Source organism: Nematostella vectensis, chromosome 5 (assembly GCF_932526225.1).
Source record: "Nematostella vectensis chromosome 5, jaNemVect1.1, whole genome shotgun sequence".
NCBI lineage: Eukaryota > Metazoa > Cnidaria > Anthozoa > Actiniaria > Edwardsiidae > Nematostella > Nematostella vectensis.
This window is the reverse complement of record NC_064038.1, coordinates 7,603,147-7,619,437: the sequence shown is the minus strand read 5'-3', so window position 1 is coordinate 7,619,437 and position 16,291 is coordinate 7,603,147. Positions and strand designations below refer to the sequence as shown.

General features: G+C 40.4%; 2 protein-coding genes across 4 annotated transcripts in view; one reads left to right on the top strand and one right to left on the bottom strand.

Annotated features, from left to right (window-relative positions):
* The window catches only part of LOC5500097 (programmed cell death protein 7), a 36,114-nt gene extending 29,513 nt beyond the window's left edge, over positions 1-6,601 (bottom strand). For all 3 annotated transcript variants that reach the window (XM_048727874.1, XM_048727875.1, XM_048727876.1), the window contains exons 1-5: positions 5,691-6,601; positions 4,559-4,699; positions 4,087-4,173; positions 3,622-3,753; positions 2,692-2,830 (exon numbers count right to left, since the gene is read on the bottom strand). In XM_048727874.1, the coding sequence (XP_048583831.1) occupies positions 2,692-2,830; positions 3,622-3,753; positions 4,087-4,173; positions 4,559-4,699; positions 5,691-6,566 (1,375 nt within the window). In that variant the 5' untranslated portion in view covers positions 6,567-6,601. The remainder of the gene's footprint in view (positions 1-2,691; positions 2,831-3,621; positions 3,754-4,086; positions 4,174-4,558; positions 4,700-5,690) is intronic.
* On the top strand, positions 6,581-14,612 carry LOC5500096 (protein prenyltransferase alpha subunit repeat-containing protein 1). The gene is made up of 8 exons (XM_032368559.2): positions 6,581-6,702; positions 7,129-7,319; positions 7,781-7,853; positions 8,213-8,317; positions 8,557-8,728; positions 12,938-13,047; positions 13,240-13,338; positions 13,993-14,612. The coding sequence occupies exons 1-8, from the start codon at positions 6,626-6,628 to the stop codon at positions 14,393-14,395; spliced, it is 1,230 nt and encodes a 409-aa protein (XP_032224450.2). The 5' UTR covers positions 6,581-6,625; the 3' UTR covers positions 14,396-14,612.
* Positions 14,613-16,291: the final 1,679 nt, after the last annotated feature.

Below are 16,291 nucleotides of genomic sequence, written 5' to 3'. Positions count from 1 at the left end.
CTTAGTGCTACACAATGTGCAGTATTTTTGAGAAGAGGAGCATGTTTGACTTAGTGCTACACAATGCATTATTTGTGAGAAGGGGAGCATGTTTGACTTAGTGCTAGACAATGTGCAGTATTTGTGAGAAGATGAGCATGTTTGACTTAGTGCTAAACAATGTGCAGTATTTGTGAGAAGGGGAGCATGTTTGACTTAGTGCTACACAATGTGCAGTATTTTTGAGAAGAGGAGCATGTTTGACTTAGTGCTACACAATGCAGTATTTGTGAGAAGGGGAGCATGTTTGACTTAGTGCTACACAATGTGCATTATTTGTGAGAAGAGGAGCATGTTTGACTTAGTGCTACACAATGTGCAGTATTTGTGAGAAGAGGAGCATGTTTGACTTAGTGCTACACAATGCAGTATTTGTGAGAAGGGGAGCATGTTTGACTTAGTGCTACACAATGTGCATTATTTGTGAGAAGAGGAGCATGTTTGACTTAGTGCTACACAATGTGCAGTATTTTTGAGAAGAGGAGCATGTTTGACTTAGTGCTACACAATGCATTATTTGTGAGAAGGGGAGCATGTTTGACTTAGTGCTAGACAATGTGCAGTATTTGTGAGAAGATGAGCATGTTTGACTTAGTGCTACACAATGTGCAGTATTTGTGAGAAGGGGAGCATGTTTGACTTAGTGCTACACAATGTGCAGTATTTGTGAGAAGATGAGCATGTTTGACTTAGTGCTACACAATGCAGTATTTGTGAGAAGATGAGCATGTTTGACTTAGTGCTACACAATACAGTATTTGTGAGAAGGGGAGCATGTTTGACTTAGTGCTACACAATGTGCAGTATTTGTGAGAAGAGGAGCATGTTTGACTTAGTGCTACACAATACAGTATTTGTGAGAAGATGAGCATGTTTGACTTAGTGCTACACAATGCAGTATTTGTGAGAAGATGAGCATGTTTGACTTAGTGCTACACAATACAGTATTTGTGAGAAGGGGAGCATGTTTGACTTAGTGCTACACAATGTGCAGTATTTTTGAGAAGAGGAGCATGTTTGACTTAGTGCTACACAATGTGCAGTATTTGTGAGAAGGGGAGCATGTTTGACTTAGTGCTACACAATGTGCAGTATTTTTGAGAAGAGAAGCATGTTTGACTTAGTGCTACACAATGTGCAGTATTTGTGAGAAGGGGAGCATGTTTGACTTAGTGCTACACAATGCATTATTTGTGAGAAGATGAGCATGTTTGACTTAGTACTACACAATGCAGTATTTGTGAGAAGGGGAGCATGTTTGACTTAGTGCTACACAATGCAGTATTTGTGAGAAGAGGAGCATGTTTGACTTAGTGCTACACAATGTGCAGTATTTGTGAGAAGAGGAGCATGTTTGACTTAGTGCTACACAATACAGTATTTGTGAGAAGATGAGCATGTTTGACTTAGTGCTACACAATGCAGTATTTGTGAGAAGAGGTGCATGTTTGACTTAGTGCTACACAATGTGCAGTATTTGTGAGAAGAGGAGCATGTTTGACTTAGTGCTACACAATACAGTATTTGTGAGAAGATGAGCATGTTTGACTTAGTGCTACACAATGTGCATTATTTTTGAGAAGGGGAGCATGTTTGACTTAGTGCTACACAATGCAGTATTTGTGAGAAGAGGAGCATGTTTGACTTAGTGCTACACAATGCAGTATTTGTGAGAAGATGAGCATGTTTGACTTAGTGCTACACAATGCAGTATTTGTGAGAAGAGGAGCATGTTTGACTTAGTGCTACACAATGTGCAGTATTTGTGAGAAAGGGAGCATGTTTGACTTAGTGCTACACAATGCATTATTTGTGAGAAGAGGAGCATGTTTGACTTAGTGCTACACAATGCAGTATTTGTGAGAAGGGGAGCATGTTTGACTTAGTGCTACACAATGCATTATTTGTGAGAAGGGGAGCATGTTTGACTTAGTGCTACACAATGTGCAGTATTTTTGAGAAGGGGAGCATGTTTGACTTAGTGCTACACAATGTGCAGTATTTGTGAGAAGATGAGCATGTTTGACTTGGTGCTACACAATGCAGTATTTGTGAGAAGGGGAGCATGTTTGACTTAGTGCTACACAATGTGCAGTATTTGTGAGAAGAGGAGCATGTTTGACTTAGTGCTACACAATGTGCATTATTTGTGAGAAGGGGAGCATGTTTGACTTAGTGCTACACAATGCAGTATTTGTGAGAAGGGGAGCATGTTTGACTTAGTGCTACACAATGTGCAGTATTTGTGAGAAGAGGAGCATGTTTGACTTGGTGCTACACAATGCAGTATTTGTGAGAAGGGGAGCATGTTTGACTTAGTGCTAGACAATACAGTATTTGTGAGAAGAGGAGCATGTTTGACTTAGTGCTACACAATGCAGTATTTGTGAGAAGAGGAGCATGTTTGACTTAGTGCTACACAATGCAGTATTTGTGAGAAGGGGAGCATGTTTGACTTCGTGCTACACAATGCATTATTTGTGAGAAGGGGAGCATGTTTGACTTAGTGCTACACAATGTGCAGTATTTGTGAGAAGAGGAGCATGTTTGACTTAGTGCTACACAATGTGCAGTATTTGTGAGAAGGAGAGCATGTTTGACTTAGTGCTACACAATGTGCAGTATTTGTGAGAAGAGGAGCCTGCTACATACCTTTGAGCTCTGCTTCTTGTTTTCGGAATTGTCTTAGTTTCCTCAAGGCTTTGATTAGTTCCAGGGCCTTGCTGGCATCAGACTTTTTCTTGCGGACATCACCCAGCACCCCACCTGCTTCTCTCTTTACATTTGCAGCCTGGCACCAATTTCAGTATTGATAAAATCAAGGCAAATCAAATCAGCACAATGCTGGCAATGCATGGTGTATTGCAGTTATGGCAGTACTAAAAGAAGTCAAGTTGTGAATGACAGAGGACTGGCATGAGAATCTATAAAAAAAACCCTAGTGGAGTTATCCCTTTATAGCGTGCATCCATCTTTTTAGAATTTGGATATACACAAATTGCTTCCTTACCCTACATAGCCAGAATTTAACACCATAATTTTCAAGCAATAACACTCTTGATATTTTGCTAGAAGCATATGTATCTATTTTTAAGCACCTTAGCCATAGAAGCCATACTGTAGTCATTTTAGTTGGTGTCACTCAGCTGCCCTTATTTGAGTTTTTATAATAACTTTACTTTGAATCCAAGAGCTTTTACTGAAAACTGCATTAATATTTTAGTAATATTAATAATAGTATCCAATTCCAATGGTTCAAAGTCAATAGAAAGCAACATATTTTTTCTTCATCTTGCTTTCACTTTTTGCTATGGATAAAGTACTGTGGAGTTTCAGTGCTGCTCACAAACATGTGGCTACTATCAGCAGGCTTTCTCCCATTCACACAAACAAGTGAAATATGTACCATTCAAAAAAAAAAAAAGGCAACATATACTAGTAATTGATGGTTGATTTGATTTGAAGCCTGCCTAATACAAGATGGAATGATAAGCATTTCATATTCATAAAGAGCTTTCTTGTTAAATCTAATCAAGTGCAAAATATCAAGTTTAACACTCGGCCAGAGTGCATTATTCAGACCTTGATTTTTGCCTGGTCTTTGGCAATTTCCTTTTCTCTCCATTCATCTATCTGCTGGTGAAGTTGTAGCCTTCGTTTTTCTGCAGCTTGCTTTTCAAGAGTTCTCTTTATCTTTCTTCTTTTCAGCCATTCCTGTCAGTTCAATTTTAAAAAGTAAGAATTGCAATTGTCTGGTAGCCTCCTCTTACAGATGAACATCTAATGTCTTTACTCATTCATAAATAAGACTGTTTTGACGTTCATGTCCAAGGACCAGAAAAATCTGAACAAAGCTTGAGGGATGTGGTATTACTTGTGGTGATGTTAATAAACTACTTTTCTGGCCCAAGGATATAGGTATGTACATAAACAACTTATAATAAGACCAAATTCTTAACAAAGCGAATAACCATGTGTCCTTGCTTGCCTCGTCCTCACTAGGCTGAGTCCTTGAGGTATTGACCAATCACAACCTCATTTCTTTACCTGTTTTCGTTTTCTCCTTTTCCATTTCTCTGTCAGTTCTTGCACTTCCTTCTCGCCAAGTCTCCTCTCTGTTTCTTGAAGCATAACCTAGAACATGCATGATACATATACCTCTTATTGTCCAAGTGTGTTGGCCATACAGGAACTTATGGATCCATTGCTTTAAATATTATATTATTTTCTCATTTGCTGTGAACAAGCTCGCTCGCCAAAAACTATGTGAAAAAATGTGGCTAGGGCAAATTGTCCATGGATGAATCGGGACGGGACATGTGCTTACAGTTTTAGAAGAACACTTGTAAATTTTCAAAATCCCTCATAAAACAACTCATTCCATTAAAAAGAGTCTAGTGATAGGGGAAAATTATCTACACACTTTTCACCCCTCCCCTTCCCCATGTAAATAGTTACACTTTTTTCAGGTTTCCCAATCCACCATAAAAAATGGGCCTGATCACATGTGTTTTATTACCTTTAGTTTGTTTGCTCTCTCCACCTCTTTTTGCCATTCTGATACACTGCCTTGTACACAATCAATTAGCTTGTCTCTCTGTGCTTTGAGCTGCTTTAGAAGATGGTTCCATTTCTGAAGAGTATTTCTGGCTTCAACCAGCTTTTAAAATGAAATAGAAAACATCTTGGTGAGTAGAACCAGGGTCACACCTAGAATAGGGGTAAGAGGACATACTTGTGGGGTAGAGCCAGGGTTACACCTAGCATAGGGGTAGGGGGGCAGACTTGGTGAGTAGAGCAAGGTTCACACCTACAGTACAGCCTGGAAGAAACTTTACAGCGTTGCACACGTTTTTTGCGTGTAGTTTGAGTGTAGTGCATGCACGGATTTTGCGTGTAAAACGCTGAGTGTAATACACGATTGGTGCGTGTAGTTTTCCTTTGTTATGCAGGAATGTTGGCTATTGTTCGTTCGAATTTTTAATGCAGGGAGAACTATTGATAATGCTGAAAACACTTTCATACGAAAGCCACCTAAAACAAGGATGTTTTAGTTGGAGCGTACGACAAAACTAATCGACTGCATTAAGGATTGCGATGCTCTTTTTAGCAAATTGAAGCTTGGATATAGGGGATTCTTTTTCGAGGGGTCTATTTGATGCGCAAGTTGAAAAGCAAGAGAAAACAATCATAGTTTAGTTGCCGCCGGCATTACACTGTCTTTGTTTTGCAAAGGCAAGCGAAGATAAATTATCACCTCGCTCTCTCGGCTTGCGTATGGCTCAAACTTATCGACTGTTAAAGTTTAAAACTACATGTAGTGCCTGACTAGCGGGCGAGACTATGTATACAGTGACAAGACATGTCATTTGGCACGTTTCTTTGTTATCGTAAAACTCGCAAACACAAAAATTGGCACATCTCGGAAATTAGACGAAGATACTTTGTTTAACTCAAAAGCTTATAATAAACAGAGTGAAAGAAATCTTTTTGTAGACGTGAAAATGCAAGGGATTTACCTCCACCTGAGTACTGTAGTTATTTTTTCTTTCAATGGGCACACTGTACTATATGTAACCCAAGATTTAGCAGCCAACCTCTAAACTGTAATAAATACTAAAGCTATTAATGGATTATTGTAGATACATTACCTTTGTTTCTGTAGCATGTTGATCTGTATTTGATGTTGGTGCTATTCCTTTTAAAAACTCTTCAACCCATTTTCTGTCTTCATTTTTCAAGATCTCCCCCTCCTCTAGATCTGAAGTTGTTCCTGTTGATGATGGCACTGAAAGCGGGGCCTGTCCTGGAAGCATGGGGACCTGTTCTAGAGGCATGGGGGCCTGTCCTAGAGGCACAGATGTCTGACCTGGAATCATGGGGGTCTGTCCTGGAGGCATTTGGCTTGCTGAGAGGGGTGTCGGGCCAGGAGGTGGCCCTGTAAATCCAAATCGTGGAGGAGGGATATTTGGAGAAAATTCTTGAGGTCCCAGTAACAGGGGAGGCATTCCAGGGGGAAGCATCATTCGAAGTGGTCCCCCCTGGAAAGGTGAGTTGAATGGGCTGTTTCTTATTTGAGGAATACCCTGAAGAGGTCTATTGCATTGCCCGTCGTGGAATGAATGCGTTCTTCCATCAAATTCTTGGTCGTTTCGCATGTAAGGTCCAAAGTGGTCCGGTGAACTTGTGAAGTCATGATGGTTTTGCCTTGGTTGGGGAATGCTTAAATTTGATGGTCTTGAGTTTTGCGAACGAATGACACAGTTTTCACTGGAAAGGGAGTCTTGGTAATTATTGGTCTGTGTTTCGTTTCCATATCCCATCTTGTCAGCCTGACAACGAGCATCTTGCGAACTACCATATCTTGTGCTATTTGGGGGTCTTGCCAAATAGTTGCCTTGAAAATTCCTTTCTTCGCTGGCTTCTTGATAATAATGCGGTCTAAACTGGGGATTTGAGTTGAAAGTGTTTCTATCTGGGGGTCTATTTGGAGGAAAACTCCCCGAGCCTCGAAAACTGCCCGCCATCTTGTTTACGAGGAGACCTGGTTACTGTGTTCCAGCCTGGTTACTAAGTTGTATACAAAATGGCGGACGATGAAAGCATGAACGGTGAAATGTATTTTAACATTTTGAACACTGCATTTATCCAAGATCCCGCCATGTAAGTAAATATACATTATACTTTAGTCGATATCTACTTGCTGCATTGCCAAGAGCCCTGAACGTAGCTTAGTTTTTCCTCTATAACTCACAGTGTTTCTTGGTTTTAATTTTTTATGACGAATCGTATCAAGGTGCTTGTTTCTGTGATTAATTTCTCATTGGAAGTCTCTCAAAACTCCAAACTTTATTTACTAAGAAACTGCATAAGTATCAATTATAGGTACACGTATTATATTTCCCCTTTATTTTAGAATGTTTCTTAGCCAGAAGGGACACTTTTTCCTGTGTTCGTTTCCTATCTTATTATGACATCGATTTCATAACATTTTGATGACGTGTTTGTTTTTTCTTCCAATATCTTACTTATCAATAACTTTTCAGCCATGTATAACTGATTTAATGCTACCGTTTGCTTTTTTTACAGAGACGAAGTAGATTTTATATTTTGCCCAAAATGCAAGGAAGAACAATCAAAGGATGCCATGGTAGTTATTGGGCACAAGCTTGGGATTCGAAGCTGGTGTATCAGGCCCATGTACATGTATGCCTACCATAGACTTCTGAGGAAGCACAGACACTGTAGGGTCAAGAATCAAAGCACAGAGAATTTAACAGGTATGTTAAGATCGTGTCTGACAAATTATGTGTATTTTCATGACACCTCTGATTACTGAGAAATGGATTTCAATTAAGCAAACACCCTCTAAAACCCTATAAAACATTGAATACTGTAGATATTTGGTATTGCAAGGGCAGGCAGATCAGAGTTTGTTATACTAAATTCTGAAAAAAAAAACATAAAATCCCCTTTAATTTGGCTGTGACATGCTTTCTTTGTTCTTAACAAACCCAGTCAAGTCATGTTGCCCAATCTTAGCTACTAACCCTATGGTGAATGAACAGTCCCCAACATGCTAGATGAAACCTGCCAGCCTAATGAAAATAACAGGGCAAAGCTGATTTGGTGATAGGGCTAGTGTGTTGTTACTGTGTTGCTTATTTGTTGCTAGTGTATTATTGATGTGTTGCTAGCATGTTGCTAGTGTGTCTGATTGTTTTTATCCTTCTGTTATCAGCTACTGAGTTGGACCAACTGTCAAGAGCAGTGGTATTACTAAGTGCAGAGTGTTACTCAGCATGGAATATCAGGTAAAAGTTGAGTTTATTTATAGTAATGAAGGGTCTATATAAGGTAAGCTTTACCTTATCCTCATAGAAAAGAAATGGGAGGGGCAGGTGTTTTTTTGTGTGCTTGAATTTTTTTTCTTGAAGCCTCAGGTTTACACATTTTTTTTGCTTCACAAAGCTTTGTGGGGCTAAGATCAGTCTATTTTTTTTCTATATTTTGTCCTTGAGCATATTTTTTTATATAAAAATATATTATTTATACATAATTATTTTAAAAGGCAAGAATGTGTTCTGATTTAAAAACTAAATAGTTGATTTCGTGATAACTACTAGTTTGTAGGCATATGTGTTGTCTCCTCTGATTGCTTTGTTACTCACAGAAAAGAACTTGTAAGCAGTGGATTGCTAAGTGTTGATTGTGACCTACACATATCTACACTAGTTCTTACTAAGCACCCAAGAAGTGCGGAAGCGTTTGCACATAGGTGAGTCAAGCAATGTGCAACTCAGGGATGGTGGATTGGGGTGGTCCGAGCAGGCCCAAGCACCACTATTTTCTAACAAGAAATCCATAGAGAAACAATAAATCCCCCCTTTTTGAAACCCTTGATTTACCCCCTTTCTAGGACTCCTGGATCTACCCCTGCAACTTCGGTGGTGAAATAACTGTTGTGAGTTCTTTGATCAATTTTGATTTTATTGACAGTTTTGTCTTTTTTTCTAGGAAATGGTTGATAAACTACTTCACTAAACAGAAAGGAAAATCAACGTTTTGCCAGGAGTGGCTCAGGGAGGAAATTATTGTAAGCCAGCAGGCTGCAGAAAGATATCCAGATAACTACGTGGCGTGGAGTCATCGAGGCTGGGTGGCTGATAGATTCATTGATTCTAAAAAGGTAAGATGATTGTTCCAGTAGAAATTCTAGTAATATGTAGTGTCATTTTAGCTTCCTAATTCTCTTAGGAGTAAAGTACAACCAGTGGCTCCTCATACATAACTATAACATTTATTCAGTAACCCCGTCATCATCAGCATTTTCACTTTTGTATTGTTATTATCACCATCAGCTATGAATCTATCATCATAATCATCATTCCCACTTTCATATTGTTTTCATCACTATCTTTTTTATCCTCATCATCACTCAGGGCTGTAGCAGGGGGTGGGGCATTGGGGGCACGTGCCCCCCAGAAATTTCAAAAATTATAAGGAAATGACCAGTAGGGGCATGGTTGCCCCCACCCCCAATATTTTCTTACTGTTTCTGTATTGTGCCCCCCACCCCCAATATTTTCTTACTGTTTCTGTATTGTGCCCCCCCACCCAATATTTTCTTACTGTTTCTGTATTGTGCCCCCCACCCCCAATATTTTCTTACTGTTTCTGTATTGTGCCCCCCCCCCAATATTTTCTTACTGTTTCTGTATTGTGCCCCCCATCCCCAATATTTTCTTACTGTTTCTGTATTGTGCCCCCCACCCCCAATATTTTCTTACTGTTTCTGTATTGTGCCCCCCACCCCCAATATTTTCTTACTGTTTCTGTATTGTGCCCCCCATCCCCAATATTTTCTTACTGTTTCTGTATTGTGCCCCCCACCCCCAATATTTTCTTACTGTTTCTGTATTGTGCCCCCCACCCCCAATATTTTCTTACTGTTTCTGTATTGTGCCCCCCACCCCCAATATTTTCTTACTGTTTCTGTATTGTGCCCCCCACCCCCAATATTTTCTTACTGTTTCTGTATTGTGCCCCCCCAATATTTTCTTACTGTTTCTGTATTGTGCCCCCCACCCCCAATATTTTCTTACTGTTTCTGTATTGTGCCCCCCACCCCCAATATTTTCTTAATGTTTCTGTATTGTGCCCCCCCCCCCCAATATTTTCTTACTGTTTCTGTATTGTGCCCCCCACCCCCAATATTTTCTTACTGTTTCTGTATTGTGCCCCCCACCCCCAATATTTTCTTACTGTTTCTGTATTGTGCCCCCCCCCAATATTTTCTTACTGTTTCTGTATTGTGCCCCCCCAATATTTTCTTAATGTTTCTGTATTGTGCCCCCAACCCCAATATTTTCTTACTGTTTCTGTATTGTGCCCCCCACCCCCAATATTTTCTTACTGTTTCTGTATTGTCCCCCCACCCCTCCAATATTTTCTTACTGTTTCTGTATTGTGCCCCCCACCCCCAATATTTTCTTAATGTTTCTGTATTGTGCCCCCCACCCCCCAATATTTTCTTACTGTTTCTGTATTGTGCCCCCACCCCCAATATTTTCTTAATGTTTCTGTATTGTGCCCCCCACCCCCCAATATTTTCTTACTGTTTCTGTATTGTGCCCCCCACCCCCAATATTTTCTTACTGTTTCTGTATTGTGCCCCCCCCCCAATATTTTCTTACTGTTTCTGTATTGTGCCCCCCCAATATTTTCTTACTGTTTCTGTATTGTGCCCCCCACCCCCCCAATATTTTCTTACTGTTTCTGTATTGTTCCCCCCACCCCCCCAATATTTTCTTACTGTTTCTGTATTGTGCCCCCCACCCCCAATATTTTCTTACTGTTTCTGTATTGTGCCCCCCACCCCCAATGTTTTCTTACTGTTTCTGTATTGTGCCCCCCACCCCCAATATTTTCCTAATGTTTCTGTATTGTGCCCCCCACCCCCAATATTTTCTTACTGTTTCTGTATTGTGCCCCCCACCCCCAATATTTTCTTACTGTTTCTGTATTGTACCCCCCACCCCCATTTTTTTCTTACTGTTTCTGTATTGTGCCCCCCACCCCCAATATTTTTGTACTGTTTCTGTATTGTACCCCCCACCCCCAATATTTTCTTACTGTTTCTGTATTGTGCCCCCCACCCCCAATATTTTCTTACTGTTTCTGTATTGTGCCCCCCCAATATTTTCTTACTGTTTCTGTATTGTGCCCCCCATCCCCAATATTTTCTTACTGTTTCTGTATTGTGCCCCCCACCCCCAATATTTTCTTACTGTTTCTGTATTGTGCCCCCCACCCCCAATATTTTCTTACTGTTTCTGTATTGTGCCCCCCACCCCCAATATTTTCTTACTGTTTCTGTATTGTGCCCCCCACCCCCAATATTTTCTTACTGTTTCTGTATTGTGCCCCCCACCCCCAATATTTTCTTACTGTTTCTGTATTGTGCCCCCCCAATATTTTCTTACTGTTTCTGTATTGTGCCCACCACCCCCAATATTTTCTTACTGTTTCTGTATTGTGCCCCCCACCCCCAATATTTTCTTACTGTTTCTGTATTGTGCCCCCCACCACCCCCAATATTTTCTTACTGTTTCTGTATTGTGCCCCCACCCCCAATATTTTCTTACTGTTTCTGTATTGTGCCCCCCACCCCCAATATTTTCTTACTGTTTCTGTATTGTGCCCCCCACCCCCAATATTTTCTTACTGTTTCTGTATTGTGCCCCCCCACCCCCAATATTTTCTTACTGTTTCTGTATTGTGCCCCCCACCCCCAATATTTTCTTACTGTTTCTGTATTGTGCCCCCCACCCCCCACTATTTTCTTAATGTTTCTGTATTGGGGCCCCCACCCCCCAATATTTTCTTACTGTTTCTGTATTGTGCCCCCCACCCCCAATATTTTCTTACTGTTTCTGTATTGTGCCCCCCCCCCCAATATTTTCTTACTGTTTCTGTATTGTGCCCCCCCAATATTTTCTTACTGTTTCTGTATTGTGCCCCCCACCCCCCCAATATTTTCTTACTGTTTCTGTATTGTTCCCCCCACCCCCCCAATATTTTCTTACTGTTTCTGTATTGTGCCCCCCACCCCCAATATTTTCTTACTGTTTCTGTATTGTGCCCCCCACCCCCAATGTTTTCTTACTGTTTCTGTATTGTGCCCCCCACCCCCAATATTTTCCTAATGTTTCTGTATTGTGCCCCCCACCCCCAATATTTTCTTACTGTTTCTGTATTGTGCCCCCCACCCCCAATATTTTCTTACTGTTTCTGTATTGTACCCCCCACCCCCATTTTTTTCTTACTGTTTCTGTATTGTGCCCCCCACCCCCAATATTTTCGTACTGTTTCTGTATTGTACCCCCCACCCCCAATATTTTCTTACTGTTTCTGTATTGTGCCCCCCACCCCCAATATTTTCTTACTGTTTCTGTATTGTGCCCCCCCAATATTTTCTTACTGTTTCTGTATTGTGCCCCCCATCCCCAATATTTTCTTACTGTTTCTGTATTGTGCCCCCCACCCCCAATATTTTCTTACTGTTTCTGTATTGTGCCCCCCACCCCCAATATTTTCTTACTGTTTCTGTATTGTGCCCCCCACCCCCAATATTTTCTTACTGTTTCTGTATTGTGCCCCCCACCCCCAATATTTTCTTACTGTTTCTGTATTGTGCCCCCCCAATATTTTCTTACTGTTTCTGTATTGTGCCCACCACCCCCAATATTTTCTTACTGTTTCTGTATTGTGCCCCCCACCCCCAATATTTTCTTACTGTTTCTGTATTGTGCCCCCCACCACCCCCAATATTTTCTTACTGTTTCTGTATTGTGCCCCCACCCCCAATATTTTCTTACTGTTTCTGTATTGTGCCCCCCACCCCCAATATTTTCTTACTGTTTCTGTATTGTGCCCCCCACCCCCAATATTTTCTTACTGTTTCTGTATTGTGCCCCCCACCCCCAATATTTTCTTACTGTTTCTGTATTGTGCCCCCCACCCCCCACTATTTTCTTAATGTTTCTGTATTGGGGCCCCCACCCCACCCCCCCCCCCCCACCCAATGTTTTCACCCAATCTTATGTGGCCTGCTGCGGCTATGTTACTTCATTCTTCTTTTTATTCAATTTTTTGTTATTTTCTTTCTATCTTCATTTTCTGCTTCTTTATTATCGTCACCATTTTTATTACCCCATCCTGACTCATGGGATGGATGACATATACTTTGTAATCATTGTTAAAATACCGAATCTCCATATAACAATTTGGTCAGTATACTGTATCAAATACTATACTTGATACTAAAACTTTAATAATTGTTGTAGTCATATTATCATTCTGTCATATTTTGTAATAATCTTTCTTTCACATTTAGAAATTACTATGTGAGTTGCAAGGCATGGAGCAGTGGGTACAAATGCATATTTCCGACCACTGTGGCTTCCACTACAGACAAGCTCTTATCACCAAGCTCAAACAGCTTGTGTAAGCATCCCAGATCGCCATATTGCTGATTCGTTAACCATGCAAGGATAGTTCAACACAAAAATTCCTTTCCTCTTGTTCTCCCCAATTCCCAATGTCTTAGAATCTAATATAATTTTCCCTTTTTGGTGTGTTTGTGGCTCTCGCGTGTAGAATGTCCTAATACTTACAGTATCAACGATTTTGTTGTAGGTCTGTTTGTGAATTAGCATTTCTTTTCCTGGCCGAGCTGGAGTTGGTCAATTCATTGCTGGAATCCCTTCCTGGACATGAATCAGTCTGGTACCACAGGTTTGTTATTTGTGATTAGTGATTTTAATTTCCCTTCTTTTTTTTACCTTTTTATATTTGATTTACAAGTTTCACCCTGCATAAAGGCCACGGAAAAATCTTTCGTTTCTGATCCAAGTTATTCCTCGGGAACATGCGGGCGTTTTTTTTATTTGTTTTTATTCTATTTTTTTTCTTTCTTATCTCAAATTTAGGCTTCTGGCGTGGATGAAAGGGATTCACCCAACCATATGCACTATTGCGACACATTTTAGTGCAGTGAAACTGCAACTTTCGATGTATATGGCATGACTGGATGTATATCTTTCGCCAAGAACTCAAATGTTGCATGCGACACAAATTCAGGACATGGGCGGCGACCAGAAACGAAATTTTTATGTGGCCATATCAAATGTATAGTTATTTTTTACATAGATTTCAGTATAATTTCATACATTTTTCAAAAGGATTTGAAATTAATTAAATATATATTAAAGATGTTAATCAAGCTCCACACAACTCCGTTGTCGAAAGCCACTGGATGACATCTCATGTTACCTGTCCTCCTCGTGCGGTGTGGCCGGTGGTGCACTGGTGCACACCCAGCGTTTTACTTCTCTTTTGATATCACTTGAATGAAGTAATTCTGTGACTGTAGTTTTGTACACATTTCAGGCGATTCTTGTTCCAGCATTGGAGACTGTGGTTCAGCACAATGCCCACTGACCAGTTGCAACATTTAGCACTCAGCCTCTACGAAAACGGCAAAGTCGAGCCTTTACCCGCTAACCTTATGTCATGTTGGGTTCCCTGTGTCAAGAGCCTGCGGATAATGTGCAGGTCAGCGATGTTGAAGAAAAGAATAGAAAGCGTGCTACTCCGTGACGTCGCGATTTCTGATTGGCTGCCATCGCTGACAACAGAAAGGGCGTATTGCGAAAAGATTTTACGCGGGAAACCAGGGCGCCAAGATGAGACGCAGCAAAGACTAGCAGTTAATTACTTAAAATGGTTGGAAACACTGAGTGCTCAGAGCAGCACATTTGGCAACGAGCCCGCGATAATGAGTACGACGTGATGGTACCATGGCATCTTTAAAAGGCCTGTTTGCTGTCTATGCCGTTTCAATGCCGAAGTTATGATTGGTCGCGCCATATAGTGATCCAATACTTAGCTCTTATTTTGAACTCACCACAAGTTCTGACAAAATTGTTTTCTTTTGCGAATGAAACAGAAAGAAGTAAAACCTTGTTATTTCATAGCCAAATTCGTTGTTGCGCGACCTGCCAGAATCCAAAATTCCTTTCCTCGTTTGGGAATAGCGTGTAGTCAATCTAACCAAACAATCAAAACCAGACAACCGCCCCCAAAGCTTGTGTCTGACTACGCGCTATTCCCAAACGAAGAAAGGAATTTTGGATTCTGGCAGGTCGCGCAACAACGAATTTGGCTGTACGGATGGGAGAAAAAAAATAAGACGAAAAAATAATTAGTTAATAAATGTAATTCCATGCGAATGCGAATATAGATAAACATTTGAGCCCTAACGAATTTGACTGTAAGGATGGGAGAAAAAAATAAGACCAAAATATAATTTGTTAATGAATGTAAATGTAATTCCATGCGAATGCGAATATAGAGAAACATTTGGGCTCTTTGTATGATTACTGTACCAAAGGTGATCAACATGTCTTGTATCAAAATGTGAGCCTAACAATTGAAATTTTAAATTTTGTGCATAGAATCAAATCGCATATTTGACGCTTTCAAAAAGCTGATATGCTTAGATATGAGCAGTCGGTTTGTTTTCATACAATAATGAATATAGTTATTTTCAATGCATCATTTTAATATTTTATAGCCCAGTATATATGTTGCAATCAAGGAAATTATTATCAAAATTATTTATTTAGTTTCCCTCTCTCGGTGAAATAGATTTAGCATCATCAATATATTTAGAAATTCTATACCCTTTTCATAATATTTGAATAAAAAAATTATTTTATCAGGTACTTGTCTGTGTGTTTGGCGTGAGCGGGAGGGGAGGGGTGGGGAGGAGACGAGTTAGAAACCGAGAGTGAATCTAATAACCTCGCGGGTTTCCTGTGGTCAACAAATTCGGAGGAGGGGACTTCGTTACTCGTTCTCAGTGGTTCATCTCGACATATCGCCACAGGAACCCCGAGCGCCTGTTTTTCTATCTGCTTCTTCCTGGACAAAAGCGTTGTCTGCGGAGGGGGCTAGGGTATTCGTTCTGAAAAATTATAATTGCAGTAAACCCAGGTTTTCTTACTTCAAAAACGTATGATGCGATATTATTGTAGGATGCGAACTACCGTGGCTACATTAAGAAGGGTGTGGGAAATGTACTTTCCGATAGACATGAACTTCAGCAACAAAAAGAAATGCTTTAATGCATGTCAGAACACATGACGGTATCAGTCAAACTATAAAACTTTGTCTTGTTGCAGGCTTGATGTCTGCCTGAAAACGCTAGCCTTCGTAGAGCGCATAGCCACGTCGCGATGTAAGTAAAAAAGAACATAGGTTTGTTTAGGCCTTTTTACACGGTACCCATCGAAATTTTCTGCCGCTTAAAATGTCGTATGGGTACGCGCTTCGTTAACATGAGAACTCCCATAGCTGAACAAAAAGACATAGCCAGCTGTAAGAGACCCGTGTGCACAGTGTGAAAAATACGCACGGTTCCGTGTAAAACACCGCTTCTGGTACATTTTTTAACGGTGAAAATTGGATGGGCATCGTGCATATTGGGGCCTAAATTTCAACGAAGGTTTGATTCGAGAGACACGAATTTATTTTACGACCTTTATTCAAAACAATCAGTAACCAGCAAGGCCATCGTCATGATATTAGTATCATTCAGTATCTTCTAAGAATATGATCTGTAAAGAGCACTTATTTACAATAATTAACTTGAAAAATCACTGTAAAATCTAAAGTCCTTATTTTC